The sequence below is a fragment of the Lissotriton helveticus genome, chromosome 2_1, assembly GCF_964261635.1.
Source record: "Lissotriton helveticus chromosome 2_1, aLisHel1.1, whole genome shotgun sequence".
NCBI lineage: Eukaryota > Metazoa > Chordata > Amphibia > Caudata > Salamandridae > Lissotriton > Lissotriton helveticus.
In genome coordinates, this window is record NC_136059.1 from 2,079,483,079 (window position 1) to 2,079,498,015 (window position 14,937).

The 14,937-nt window shown below is 42.3% G+C and overlaps 1 protein-coding gene across 5 annotated transcripts in view; it reads left to right on the forward strand.

Annotated features, from left to right (window-relative positions):
• The window catches only part of CLCN3 (chloride voltage-gated channel 3), a 509,534-nt gene that overhangs the window by 220,173 nt on the left and 274,424 nt on the right, over window positions 1-14,937 (forward strand). Inside the window, exon 1 of one of the 5 annotated variants that reach the window (XM_078677058.1) lies at window positions 697-1,265. The exons of 3 other annotated variants lie outside the window; for them this stretch is intronic. In XM_078677058.1, the coding sequence (XP_078533184.1) occupies window positions 1,187-1,265 (79 nt within the window). In that variant the 5' untranslated portion in view covers window positions 697-1,186. Of the gene's footprint in view, window positions 1-696; window positions 1,266-14,937 lie in introns of those variants that run through there. One more of the 5 variants, XM_078677055.1, reaches the window with a different exon arrangement.

Below are 14,937 nucleotides of genomic sequence, written 5' to 3' on the forward strand. Positions count from 1 at the left end.
CAAATTGCTCTTTCAAATTTAAGAAAAGAGTAGAAACAAGATGTGTTCCTAGAGTAGCAGTCTCTTTAGTCACTTGCTCATGACAGTGGAGTAGAAGGTTGTGTCGACAAAGAAACCAGGAGATCCAGAAAAACATGGACACTAGGACAGAGACACAAGTACTTGTGCCTAGGGACAAGCCTGACACCGAGGGGGCAAGTGGCACAGGCTAATATCGAGTCATGCACGCACAGGCACAGGGAGGCAGGCAGGCATGGGACACGGTCATGGAGTCAGAGGTGGTGGGCCCAGGAAGGCTTAGAAGTGGACACCATGAAGACATGGAACCTTGGATACAAATCGACCATCTGACATCATATGACGTGCATCCCATATATTCAAACATAGCATATCACAATATACTCAATAACAACTTTTATAATATCGCCTCTACCCAGTCTTAAGGGTATGCATCCATCAATACAGAAGGTAGAGCTATTTCATATGGATGATGTCATAGTTTCGTGATTTTAGTGTATGTGTATGCTGGCAGCTTGACACGGATGCCTTAAATGCTGCATAACGTGGAATGCTGTTACTTGTGCGGCAACTTGTAACTTATGATCTGGAGTAGATAAAACTATTTTAATACTGAAGTGCTGTGACTCCTTGGTTTATGTCGTGAGGGGGTGACACCATGAGTTACCCGCACCAGGTGACACCTACCCTAGTGTCGCCACTGCTACAGCCTGCCTTTAAACGGTCTAAACCTGCCTTGATTTGCTAGTGTGGGCCACTTTTTTTTAGCTATCTGATTAGCTAATAGATGCCCCATTTCTTTTGATGCCCAGGCTTATTTTCTGTCCCAGTGACGCCCCCGCACCTGTCCTTGAAGTGGTTTCCCAGACCGAGACTTTCCTGGTACACGTCTAGCTTAGTCATCTTCACACGCAGCAGGCCTGCTGATTGAGATGATCTCTGTTCCGCCTTCAAAGCCCGGCCAGATTGTAGCCACTAGCAACAGGGCTGCAATCCTTTCCCTCTGGTGACATCATCAGCTGTGGCAGCGCCGGGTTACTGCAAGCAGCAGCAGCAGCACCCAGTGCAGCGGCTGCTCAAACATGGCAGCGGCCCTCCTTGCTGGCTTCGGACACGCAGCGGATGTCCACATCTAACTAACACCACTGCTTCTTTGTTCTGAGTTTCTATGGATATCTCATCCGACCCCTACTTGCCCTACGACGGGGGCGGAGACGGGATTCCTCTCAGGGAGCTACATAAAAGAGGTACGCCGCGTAAAGTGCCGAGCTCAGCTGCTTGTATGCCCTGCCTGTGAGCTACCGAACTGTGAGGTTTACTCTTTAACGAGGTTGTTTTTTTAGATCATTCTTCTATTATTTAGATGCGCTCGTTACGCAATCTAGGCGGAAGGATTCTCTCCCCCCGCTACTAAACCACCCCTTATCTGTCGGCGATTAGTGCCGCTTCACATACCAGCAGCCCGAGACTCCATCTTATGCGTAAAAGCTGAATGACATTTCCAGCACCCTCCCGTCCTTTCCTTCCTTCCTTCTCAGTTCCCCAGGGAATACACGTACACTCCGATGCCCAATCGATGATTGCTCGCCTCACATTCCGATGTAGTAATTATCTGAAGAGAAGAACGTTGAATTATTTTCAGTCGAGACCCGTTTCCTTTTCGGTCACCCTCACCTACCTGCCCGCCCTAAAACGGCCCTCGGTGAATCGAATTGTGTCTAAGGTATATGAAATGGAATCATGCTCTTTCTTTGATTCGGTATAGATAGCGGATTAAAGGTATAATCTAATTGGTTAATGTGCTGCCATTGCACATATGTAAATGTTTTATATGTTTACATTTGTGGAAATTTAAATTTGTAATATTATTTCTTTTTTTCGTTTCCCGTGAAACACTGTCTTTTTTGACAAATTTCATACAAAATTACACAAATTGTGCAATATGGTGAAAATGGCGGGCGTAGTTGTAAACCTGTCTCGGAAACCTGCACGACGGGTTGGTTGCGAAACGCCAACGCACACCCTTATATTGGAGTTTAAAGGTCTTTGTGGAATTATCTGTGTGGCTTCTCTACAGAGGCGGCGTAGAGTGACACTGTCAGCTTAAAATACAGAGACCCACGTATTCCTCTATTGCGTCTTTAAACTGCCGACCGATTTTATCTGCATTTTTCTCGCCGTGTTTGGCGCACACGTTGTTCATGTTTGCACAGATTCTTTTGCTCAAGCACTTTCAGTGGCTGTCATAAAATGTTTCCTTAACGTCATGTGAGCTATTGCTCCAGGTTGTTCATTCTAAATTATTCAGGCATTTGTTGTAACAAGCTGCATTTGCTGCCTGCACGTTGCTGATCAGTTTATTTAGCTTTTTAACGTCCCTGGCATACTTTGATAATTCGCAGTAAACTACACCAGTGGGAGCTATGCCCCTTCATCTTCTCGGCAAGGCCGCTTTTACAGGATTGAACACAAACAGCGCCCTGGCCAACTTTAGATCTGCTCCTAACTAAGCCTATTATGACTGAGGCCCCACAGGGCTCGGTTGTGAGTCTTACTCTCTTTAATCTGTGCATGGCACCCTTTGCGTACCTATAGAGTCCTTCTGACGATACTCAATGGGTTGTTAGACTAGACAACAATCCAAAACCGACTGCACAGAATCGCAAGGACTGCCTGTAAGGAGAATCAATGTTGATGAGTTTAACTCACTGCTCTTTAAAAACAGTAAAACTGAAATTGAGCTTTTTGGTGCAGTCAGCACCTTGTCAAAGGACTTGTAGATGGAGACGATAAGGACTCCAAATCTAGGAGTGACTTTGGACTTTGATCTGTCTTTTGTGAAACATATTCCAACTGTGTGCTCCGCGGGGTTCTGTCTTTTGAGCATAATTAGAAAATTCTCCCTTTCTTTCCAACTTCGGCTAGAAAAGTTATGATTCAAACCCGTGTGTTCACCAGAAAGGAGTGCTGGTGGTGTTGCTGAAATATCTTTTATGTAAAATGCAGATGCTTCAAAATGCGGCAGCCAGAATGACCTTCTGCTTGAAGAAATCTTTGTCAGTTTCCAATTAGCTACTTTGGCTCCCTTTCCAGAAAAATATGTTTGTTTAAAGCTCTTTGCTAATGCCACAAAACCTTGTAGAATCGTGGGCAGGATTCTAACGTGGGCTCATTATTCTCTTAGTAAAAGCCTCATTGCACACTCTGATCCCAGCCTGCTTGTCTGGTAAAGACCCCGAAGTTTAAAAAAAGTCATAATTGGGATGTGCGCTCAAACACTAGTTATGACTAAAGCCTCAAATGCATTACTGCCACCCTTATGAGCTTAAGGTAACCTGATGTTATTTAAACTACAATTAAAGATCTTCCTCCAGAATGCATCAGCAGACTGATCTTAGGTCTGAAGAAATCCTCGTTAATCTCCAACAAGCTCAAGAAGAACCTACGTTTCCTCCCCGTCCAGAAGAGCTGTGTTTTTTAAAGCTTTGGGCCTATGCCACAAAACCATCTACAGTTGTGGGGAGGGTTCTTACATGGCCTTGTTATTTTTCAGTATACACCTGCTTGCACTCTCAGAGCCCAGTCTGCTCATTTGGTGAAGATCTTGAAGTTTAATAAAAGATCTAATTCTACCATTAGTTACTACCAAACTTGGAATGCATTAGCGACACCCTTATGAGTTCAAGGTAACCTGACTGTATTGAGATGGCATTCAAGAAAACCATGTAATTCCAGATGTCTTTTTTTGAATGACCATGGTACGCGGTTGTCTATCTTCTCTTCCTGTTTTAGCTCCAGGACACTTCTTTCCTAAAGTAGCTGATAGTACTCTATAAATTCACCAATACATGAATCAATCATTTTCATTTTTGTGCAGTGTAGAGCCAATCTTTTTTGTGCTCTCAACAATTTGAGGGCTATCTGTATCATTGTGAATGTCCAGATATTTTAGACTCAAAACTTAATGTTTTTGGTTGCTGTGTTTCTAAGGGAATCTAAGCTCAGTGAGTTTATTCTGTCTATTATTACGAAATTTGTTTAAGTGGGGTACCTAGCACTACTCCCCAGTCTCTCAGTGAAGCATCTGGACTACATCGAGTAGCCTTACGTTTGTGTGCTGTTCAGGTAAGCCAGTTTAAGAAAGTACGTTTCAGAGCTTTAAATTGTTAACAATACGGAGATGTTGAATCAATGCATGAGAAAATAATAAGAAAATACATCAGTTTGTTTTTCAAAAAAAAAATGAAGTTCTTTTTGTATTTAAGTTGTATTTTTAAAACATATTACATTATACAGTGCAGTACCAGCAGTAAGGAGTCCCTTGGCAACAAGAATGTTCAGATATTTAAGACAATACCTGTTCAACAACAAGGCAATCCAGCGTAATATACATAGCGCACAGTCAGTGAAGGAGGCAAGTTGCTTTTCTTCGAAGCTTTTGTGTATGACATAATCTAATTTCTGACATCTTGTGCTCAGGCAAAGTTACTTCATGTTGACTGTACAATGTGGTGATTAGTAAAAAGGTGTGCATTATTTAAATTTGTCACAATTTTGGGTGCTGAAGTACATTAGGTAAAAACATTTAATTGCTATACGAAAAACAGAACCTCTTCACTCACCCTTTCACCCATCCTGTTGTTGATTCTATAATAGTGTTGCTAATAGTTAAGTTAAAGCAAGTATGTATTTAGCTTCTAGCTAAGAAAACCACCCATCTGAGGGCACAACACAAAGTAAACATTCCATATGATCATTCATATAGCCCTTTCATAGGAGTCTCCAACTTAGAATAAAGTCATACGTTTATTTGATTTTGCACAACTTGTTGAGAAGATCAAAATGATTATAACACTTGCCTACCTTCTGAGCCTAACTATAATGAGCCAGTAAACTTTGTTTCTTTCAGTGAGGTAGGCTCACATTTTACTCATACAAAACCACAGAAATCCAGTAGTTATAGTTACCTGAGCTAACTATAACTTATTCCCCACAACGCACTGCTTATGACCTCACATATTATGTCACTCATGACATGGTCAGTGACATCACTGATGGCATCTCAAATTACATCACTTATGAGATAATCCCTTGAGTGTAATTGTTTCATAAATGTTCCTGCCACTTAAAGATATATTTTAAGCCACAGCATAAGTTAAATAACTATGCTTTCAGTACTAATAATCAGTCATACTATTTCTAACATATCTCATCTGAGTGCCTATTTGACTGTCTGAATGACTGCCAATGGATGTCTGATTGGCTTTATGGTTGTGTGAGTGGCTGTATGGAAGTATTGCTGGGTATGTGAGTAGCTGTATGGGTTAGAGAGTGGCTGTGTGAGTGGCTGTATCAGAGTGAGTGAGTGGGTGTGTGAATGACTGTATGGGTGAGTTAGTGGCTGCATAGGTGGCAGTGAGTGGCTGTATGGGTGAGTGAGGAGCTGTTTTAGTTTGTGTATAGGTAAGTGAGTGGGTATGAGTGGCTGTATTGGACACTGAATGTCTATGTGAGTGGCTGTAAGGGTGAATCAGTAGGTGTGTAAGTGAATGGGTGAATGAATGGTTGTGGCAGTGGCTGTAAGGGTGAGTAAGTGTGTAAGTGTTTGTCTGTAAGGCTGGATGTGTGAGTGCCTGTATACATGAGTGATTGGTTGTGTGAATTCTGTGAATGGGTATGTGAGAGGTAGTGTGGGAGTGGGTATATCAATGGTTCAAAAAGGGTGTGAGTGGATATGTTTGTGGTTTTGTGATTTATGTCATCAGTGATGTAATTTGAGATGTCATCAGTGATGTCACGTTAGGTCATAAGCAGTGCATTGCGGGGGCATAGCTCAGGCAACTAGAACTGCTAAATGTCTGTGGTTTTGTACAAATAAAATTTGGGCCTAACTATAATGTAAACACAAAGCGATGATGGACGGAGCGCTGAAACCTCTCAGACACTCACCCGTGCTCCGTCCATCATCTCCTTGTGTTTGCTTTGTTGGCCCTAAGTTGGCAGGGTATGCCCAGATGTGGGTCCCTTGCTCACTTTGCCATTGGATTCAAGCTAGCCTGGCTGATGAGGGGTGTTACCCTGAAACTGGTCCCAGGATGCTTGTTTCCGTTCAAGGGAAGACCTGACTATGCAGTTCGGGCTGGACTGTTACCATGAGGCAAAGACCGATTTGCATATAGCTGGGTCTGAACCGGGGTGGCAAAGTGAGCTAAATAACGATGATGGATTCAACCAAGATCTGTGACTGGGGGTGAGTGCCTGAAAAACTTCAGCACTCTGTCCATCATCTCCTTGTGTTTGTTTACATTGTTTGCCCTAAGTTGGCAGGGTATGTATACTCAGTTGTGGGTCCAGTGCTCACTTTGCCACTGGCTTTAAGCTAGCCTGGCGGATGAGTGGTGTTACCCCGAAACCTGTCCCAGGATGCTTGTTTCTGCGTGAATGTCTTTCTGGATTTGTCACTGGTTGTATCATAGCCTGTCTGTATCTATGAGTGGCACTGTGAGTGCTGCTTTGGATCTTTCAGTGCATAGGTTAGTGTGTTTATGGGTGTACAGTTGATTGTGTGAATGATGTGGTTGTTTTTATGCATTTCCATACTTAGTGTATTTAAAGAGCGGACCCATGCTCTCTGGTCTTAAGGGGTGATGTCATTAAAGTATTTAGTTGTAACACTCACTGAAGTTCAGATTGTACTCCAATATATTTTCAATGTATTCACTTTTGTTATGGATTTTAGATAATTTTTCAATATGGATTTTTAAAGGAAACGTTTTTGGTTTCTATTCGTACAGCCTAAGAAGATAAACTCATTTCAATTTTTCTCAAGTGGAGGTTTACCTGGGGCATGTGCTATGGTAATATTTCTAAAGGTTTCTTGTTGAGTTTCAATTGTTCTAAAATAAACATGATGTTCTGATTGAAAACAATTTTTTTAAAGAAGAGTCTAAATTTTTGTGGAAAATGTGTACTCTTCTTCGTTTCTTTGTACTGTGAAATTACTTACTATTCTGTTATTGTGCAAATGTCTACTGTATAATATATACTACAGTTGCATAATAGACCACCCATTTTTGTATTTCTCTGTGTTCATTTGTTTCAATGCATTATAAACTTATTAAAATTTTTATTTTGTAATCGTTGAGAGCTCGACACAATTTATTGCAATACTTATGTTCTGATCTCAAGGAAAATTTGCAAAGATCGCGTGTTTTTCAAAAAGTGTAAAACACATATATGTACATATTTTAAACAATATTTGAGAATAGCGGTTTACTTGCATACTGTTTAAACTTCTCTATCTGCAATCTTTTTTTTAGAGAAAACCACTTTAAAATGGTATTGCCTGTTTTCGGGCCGCCGCCGGTAGCCGCGATGATGTAGGTAGTCATGAAGATCATGTGACTATGTAAGAAAGAGATTTGATTGGACAAGACAGTTTTCATTTATCTTAATAGGAAGTCTCCACCCATTTTTGTGTTCTTGAATCTTCCAATTATTTTGGATTATTCTCAAGAATTGCCCTGTGCTTTTCTTATTGTACTGTTTGGTGTTCTTCATTGCTTTTTTCCCCAAACAAAATGGCAACAGGAGGACATTATTCATTCATTCATTCAGAAATACTTAATTCAGTTTAAAAATTTTTTAAAAGCATACAATAAAACATTGAAATATTCATTCAATATAGTGGTCTATGTACAAAAGGAAATTAATTATAATATAAATGTCCAGATAGAGTTCTTCAGGCAGAATTAAGACCGTAATCATAACAATAAAACTTTTTATTTAATGAAATTTAAAACAACATGAAAGTTCATCATTATTTTCCTACATTTTATAGCATGAGCAAGAAATCTATAAAGTAATAAAAACTTGATCAGTCTGGAGCAGGTGCAAATACTCTAATACCTCTCTACATTTCCTAATATTTAAAAGTCTCAAAAGTGGCTTTAAAAACCAATTTCTTTCTTTTTTATGAAGTTCACACAAAAAACATGATCAATTGGGATTGAGGGGTAACCGCATCACATGGACATAAATACAGTTTTCTCGGAAATAACATTACTTTTAGCCCCCTTCTTCTTAAAATTTCCCCTTCTCCAGCCGCGCTCGTATCCTTAGCCCCCTCGTCTATAATATCTCCCCAACCCCTTCGCTTGCTCCCCCTCTCTCTACTAGCCTAACCCCACCACCGTGTCCCCCCTCAATACCACCAACACACCATCCCCCCCTCAGACCCCTACCGAGAAACAGGCTGCCCTCATCAAACACGGACCAATCTCCTGGACCATTCCATATCCTCCCTACCTTTCGAAAAATGTCAAAAAGAATCTTAAACCTACATTTTTAAAACAACACCAACTTTGCCTCTCCCCTACCCACGCCAAAAGGAGCTATCCTAGACGCAATCATCTCCAACCCAGATCTTACTACCCTATCCAACATCATCCCTATCGACTGGTCTGGCCACCATCTCATTCTATTCACAATATCTCCTCCAGCCCCTCCTGACCCTATAAAAATAAATAAAGCTACAATCGTAGCTAGAAATGTTAAACAAATCCCTCCTGGTGCACAAGAACATAAACTCCAATCCCAACTTAGTCTCACCCCCCCCCCCCCCCCCCCCCAATACAAATGCTAATGATCTCACGGAACATTTCAACAAAACTGTAACGGAGGTGTTAGACCAACTTGCCCCTCTGAAAACTAAAACATTAAAAAAATGCCCCCTCTAAATCTTGGTTCACACTAGACCTTAATAAAGAAAGACACTCGCTGAGACTGGCGGAAAGAACATGAAGACAACACCCCTCCCCATCCCATCTTTCCCTCCTTAGAACTGCGAGATCTTCTTACAAAAAACACATCTCCTCAGAGAAAGCGTCATTTTTTCGTCTTCAACATTCTTATGCCAAAAACAGACCTAGAGAACTGTTAATGATTATTAGAAACCAAACTGCCCTTGCACCCCTTAACCTGGTAGCCTCCACTAACAAATGTGAAGAAATTGCCAACTTTTTCTGTGAAAAAATCGCAAAAATAGACCACTCTTTCCTCAATACTCCCTCGCTCACCCCTCAACCACCCCTGATCACCGCACCTCTTCCACCTCCCCCTCAGAACACTTCCCAGACCCCCTCCTTTCTCTTACCCCTCCTGAACCCATTTCCCTTCTGCTTAAAAATAACGCCTCATGGCATAATTTCCACCCTGTATCTGAACAGGAGGTCTTCAACATTTTAGCCAAAATTAAACCTTCCTCCCACACCAAATATCCTCTCCCTTCCGCACTCATCCAAGATCACAAACATGTCATTGTCCCCTACTGGACCAACATCATCAACTCCTCCCTCTCAACAGGGAGTGTACCCATATCCCTTCAACTCGGACAAATCACTCCCATTCCCAAAAATCCCAAAGCTGACCCCAACGACCCTAATAATCTCCGCCTCATCTCCAGCCTCCCCCTCCTCTCCAAAGCCCTGGAAAAATGTGCCCTCCTCCAACTGGACAAGCACATTGACACATTCAACCTGCTTGACCCCCTCCAATCTGGCTTCTGCAAAGGGTGCATCACGTAAACCGCGCTTCTCAACATAGTTGATGATATTCACCTAGCCCTGGATAAGGGTGATGCCTACCTACTCATCCTTCTTGACCTTTCCGCGGCATTTGACACAGTTTACCACCCAACCTTACTCCACACACTCAAAAATCGATTCTGCCTCAGTGGCACTGTCCTTAATTGGTTCACTTCCTACTTTCAACATAGAACCCAACAAATTAAAATTCAAAACTGCCTCTCTAGCCCAACCTCTGTCGCCCTTGGTGTCCCTCAAGGATCCATCCTCTCTCCCGCTCTCTTTAACCTTTTTATGGAACCCCTTACCCGGATACTCAAACAAGAAAAAAATCAACTACCACCTATATGCTGACGACACCCAATTGTACTATAAAATAAAATCCCATGCTGATATCCTGCACCTTAACTCGGCCTGGACCAAGATCCAAACCTGGTTTCACAACAATCATCAAACTCAAATCCTAACAAAACTGAGATCATCCTCTTCTCTCCCAAAAACAACCCTCTCCCCATTCAAACATGGATCGCCGACCTTAATGCGCTAAACTGATCTCTCTCCCTCGCCGATTCGGTTAAATCACTAGGCATCACCATCAACAATAAACTCACACTAAACTCCCATGTCAAGAACTCTGCAAAAAGGGCACTCTTCACTCTCCGGCATCTCAAAAAAATCAAACCTTTTATCCCAGCTGAAGACTTCAAATTAATTATCCAGTCTCTTGTTCTATCCAAAATAGACCATGGTAATGCCCTTCTCTCTGGCACCCCCAAAATCCACCTGGCCCCCTTCAAATCCGTTCTCAACCTCGCCGCCAGGCTAACAACGAACTGTAAACGCTTTGACCACATCTCCCCTGCCCTCAAGCCCCTCAAGTGGCTCACCATAGAAGGCAGATCCTCCTATAAAATTGCCTGTATTACTCACAAAGCCCTGTACCAGAAGACCCCTTCCTACCTCTCAACTAAACTTAAATAAACTTAAAAAAGCTGGCTGTACCCGAACACTGAGAAGCTCCAACACTCTTCTTCTCATTCCCCCCCATCTCAAAAAAGCTGCTTCAAAATCCCGCTCCATATCTGGTAAAACCCCAACCATTTGGAATGCCCTACCCAAAGACCTTCGATGCAACCCCTACTACCCCAGATTAAAAAAAGACCTTAAAATTCATTTGCTCACTACATGCTGGGGAAACTAAATCCCATATCCCCTTTCTGACTACCTCTTCTCCTCCCTCCTTAGACTACCCTCCTTCACCCCCCATTTTCATCTTGTTGCCCCCTTTCTCCCTCCCTGTCTCTTTCCTATTTACAATAACATTCTGGTTCCTGCAACTTGTTGCTCTATCTCTTCCTATATGTGCCGTTAATCACTATTTAACATCGGTATAACCCGTTTTTGGTCAACTACCATGATTGTTTTTTTATTGTGTACTTCCATTGATGATGTAAAGCGCTCTGATACCTTCGGGTGGAGCTAGCGCTATATAAAACCTTCACAATAAAATAAATAAAAATAAAAATAGGACACCAAAAAATGTGCCAAACCCAATCTAAACCTCAGCAAAAGAAATCTCTGATGGCACGGCACCTTCCAGGAGTATGCTCAATGCTCTGTCTAGTTCGCAATGGGATCTATACCATTACCCTAGTCTTTCTCCCCATAACTTCCCATCTCTTCTCCATTATACAGTCCAATAAATACTTTTTCACCAGTAACAGTGTGTGACTATCAATATTCATTGAGGTTGTTAAATAGTTCTGTCCTATCAATTGCATATAGTTCACTCTTTACATAAATCAGCCACTTGATCTTATGAGCTTTTGAAAGTTTTAGGCAATCATTAATTATGGACTGTCAGTGCAGCCTCTGGTCTTGACCAAATTGAAAGGCAAAGTGGGTGTACATTTTATAATATCCTTAATGAATTGCAGATCTAAATCCATATGGGCCTTTGATGATTGTGTACTGCAAGGGAATGACCATAATCTGTGCAGACATTTATTCTCACTATTTTGTAACACTGGAATCGGTGTACCCCCATACACTAGCACTATAGGTAGCCACTGCAGTAGGTCTTGCTTTATAAATAGTGAGTGCAGTGTCCAGCGGGATAGACCCTAATTGAGACCCAAATTAAACAAGCATTTACAATGCAACGGTTTCGCCTTTGTAAAAGTTAGAGCTATTGGCATTGTAAATGACACATTTTGTATTTATGTGTTGGTTTTGAAAACAGATAAATAAATGGCATTGTCATTTACAATGCCAATACCTTAATCTCTCACAAATGCGAGACCTTTTGCATTTGCACACACACACAGAGCACAAACACACACACAGAAATGGGGTGGGGGGCGACGAGGAGCAAAACCAAGGCCCAAGTGATTGGTTCTTTCTGAAATGATAGTGATGAGCTAAAACGATAGCATGGAATGCACTGCTAGTGATTTTGAGTAAATCAAGCATTTCCACGTGTCCCTTTTATTCTCTCCCAGGAATGTGCTGCCATCATTCTCACCTAAGATCCCATTACTTGTTAGACATGAGGGCTGATAATCGAAAAAACAGGTGTAAGAGCTCATATGTTGAGTAGTTCTTCTTTTTCAATATGCATTGCTGTGAGTATATGCGTGTTTGTGCTCACATCAATAAAGAAGGGAGAATTTCGAATATATTTGTAAATTAATCCACCTGCTCTGGCCACTCCCCACTCCTCTCCCATCCTGCATTGTTATGGTGGGCGAGAGGGTTTAGTATTTAACTGACAGGGGAAAACTTGGTCAGCAGACGCCATGAGAGTCAAAGTAGATGCAATGCCCCCATGACTCTCCAGCAGCACTCTGGGACTGCATACCTTTGCTTCGCCCACTCGGGCAACCTCATAGACAGTGGTCATTAGTAACAATAGTGTTTGCCAGAAATATCATGACCAAATTATCATTTATAAAGGAATTGTCCAGGCTGCCTGACAAGAGGGTCAACTCCCCCCCTCTGCAGCACTGGCCTTTAAGAGCCAACATAACTTTCCCAGAAGTACTCCTATAAGTGTCTGACTTTGCCCCAGCAAAATTAGCTTTTGAAAATATATGGCATGTCAGCAATACTCCTGACTTCATAATGCAGAGCACATCCATGACAACTATGCCACCAGCCTAACCAAAGATTCTGTGTCTTGAGGTGTTTACAAAGAATCCAGGAGTCAGCCCCTACAACAGCTTCTGCTCATAAATCTATAAGAGAACATCTTGCTGCTTTGAAGGCCTTTCACTGGTTGCCCATTACAAAGGGAGCCACCTTCAAAACCCTGTTTATGCCACACAAAGCAGTGAATAGAACAGCACCAACCTTCCATCAAAAGATCAACACACACTACCTGAAAAGATTACCTCGCTGTAGATTGACACCAAAACTGTTTTTTCTGACTTACAAAAAGAAAACCATTGGTTGCACATCTTTCTCTGTGCAGGCAGCAAAACGATGGTGCTCACTCCCAGTGGATGAAGGGTGCGTTGAAGCTCACCTGACATTCAGGAAGGCAGAAAAGACCTGGTTCTTACTCTCTGGAATCAACTGACTGTACAAGTCACGCCACAGAGCACCAGAATCAGAAATAAACTCATACAAGATCAACCAACCAAACCTTCCCCAACCACGTCCGGGTTATTTCAGAGGCACCACCACCAACATGCATCCTAAACAAGCGCCGCATTCACTCAAGCAAAGGTGTAACAAACAAACTAAAAACACACATTAGCCGGTTGCATAAACCCAACCTAATAGTCCGCGCACAGCCAATACTGTAAGCAGCTCGCTCTTCTAATTTCTACCAAACAAAACTAATCACCAAACAAAAACAAAACACTAATCACTCCCCCCTAACAGTGAAACTGACTGAGGCAATACACCATTAACTACTAAACACCTTTCCCTAATAACACTGAGTCCCAGTGGAGTAGCATGCTGTCTGTCTGTCTGTGGTTGTGTTATAATATAAACAAAAGGCATTGTGATGTACCAGTCTTGCCTAAAAGATGCTGCACTTATCTAACATGGACTGATAATCATTGTTCAACGGGGAATTAACACTTTTTTGGAGGGTGATATAGGTTTGAAATGCGGGTGGCTACATTATATTTTATGGAGAAATTTTCTTCGTCAGGAGGGTGCATTGAAGTAAAAAGGTGCGGCACCTGTCAAATAAGTTGACAGGTATGAGTGTACCAAATGATACCATTGTACAGCCATAAAAACAAAACAGTTCACTTGAAACCATTAAATAAATGAGAAATAAATACATAGGTGAGAGGGACAGAGTTTGTCAAAAGTCATGTCCTGATGGAGGCAATAGGTCAAAGAGTGTGTCCCTGAGTACCAGCGTGCTCCTGCAGCCTTATCTGAGTGCCTTGAACCGAACACTGCAAGGTGTCGGTGTGAACCTGCATGTGCTGCAGCATACCAGAAGCAACGTGCGCTCCCTCGTGATGTGGAGCGGGGGGGGGGGGCGTCCCCCCACACATTCACTGAGAAACATGACAACACCTTGCTAACATTAATCGCAGAATTGACAGTATATACATTAACTCAGAGAAAGAAAGTAATTCCCCTGAAACAGACAGAAATAAAGGGTTGAGTAGGACAGAGCTTGCTGAATGTCGGGGTACGAGGTAGCAGCAAGTCAAAGCTGAGCGCCCTCTGTGGCTTTGGGTTCTTAAAACCTCTTAGGTGCTGCCATGAACTCCAGAAGACTTTTGTGTGAATTGACAGTGCTTGACAACACACCGGAAGCTGTGCGAGCACGTGCCGACCAGGCAGATCAGGCTGGTGGTGTGGTGCAGAAGAAAGATGCGACGTTATTTTGGGAGCTTCACACACGCCTGTCAACCTCTTGCCTCAAAAATGCAGGTGAAGTCAGGCATTTCAGAGAGTGATGTGTGTTCCCTTTAAGGTCGACGGAGGATAGACACTTTTTTGAATGGTGATATTGACTTGAATAGCAGGCAACTCTAGTGAAGTCTTTGGAAACATTTTGATTGTTAGGCGGTGAAAAAACCTTGGCACAGGTCAGATGCGGGTGAGTTGACAAGTCTGCCAATGTGTGCACGTCTTCTCATTCTGGGAGCACTTTTTCATGGGCTGCCGAGTCGCAGAGAAGTGACTCCTTACTCCCATCTAGGAGCCCTCTGCACTTATTAAGAAATTGTCCCTGATTCTCAAATGTAAGGCGCTCCTCTCGAGGCATGCCACTCCAATTTGCAGCCCATCCAAGTCTGCTAATCAGCATCTTATGTGAGTGGGAAGACAAGATATTCCAGACATAAGACAATATCGG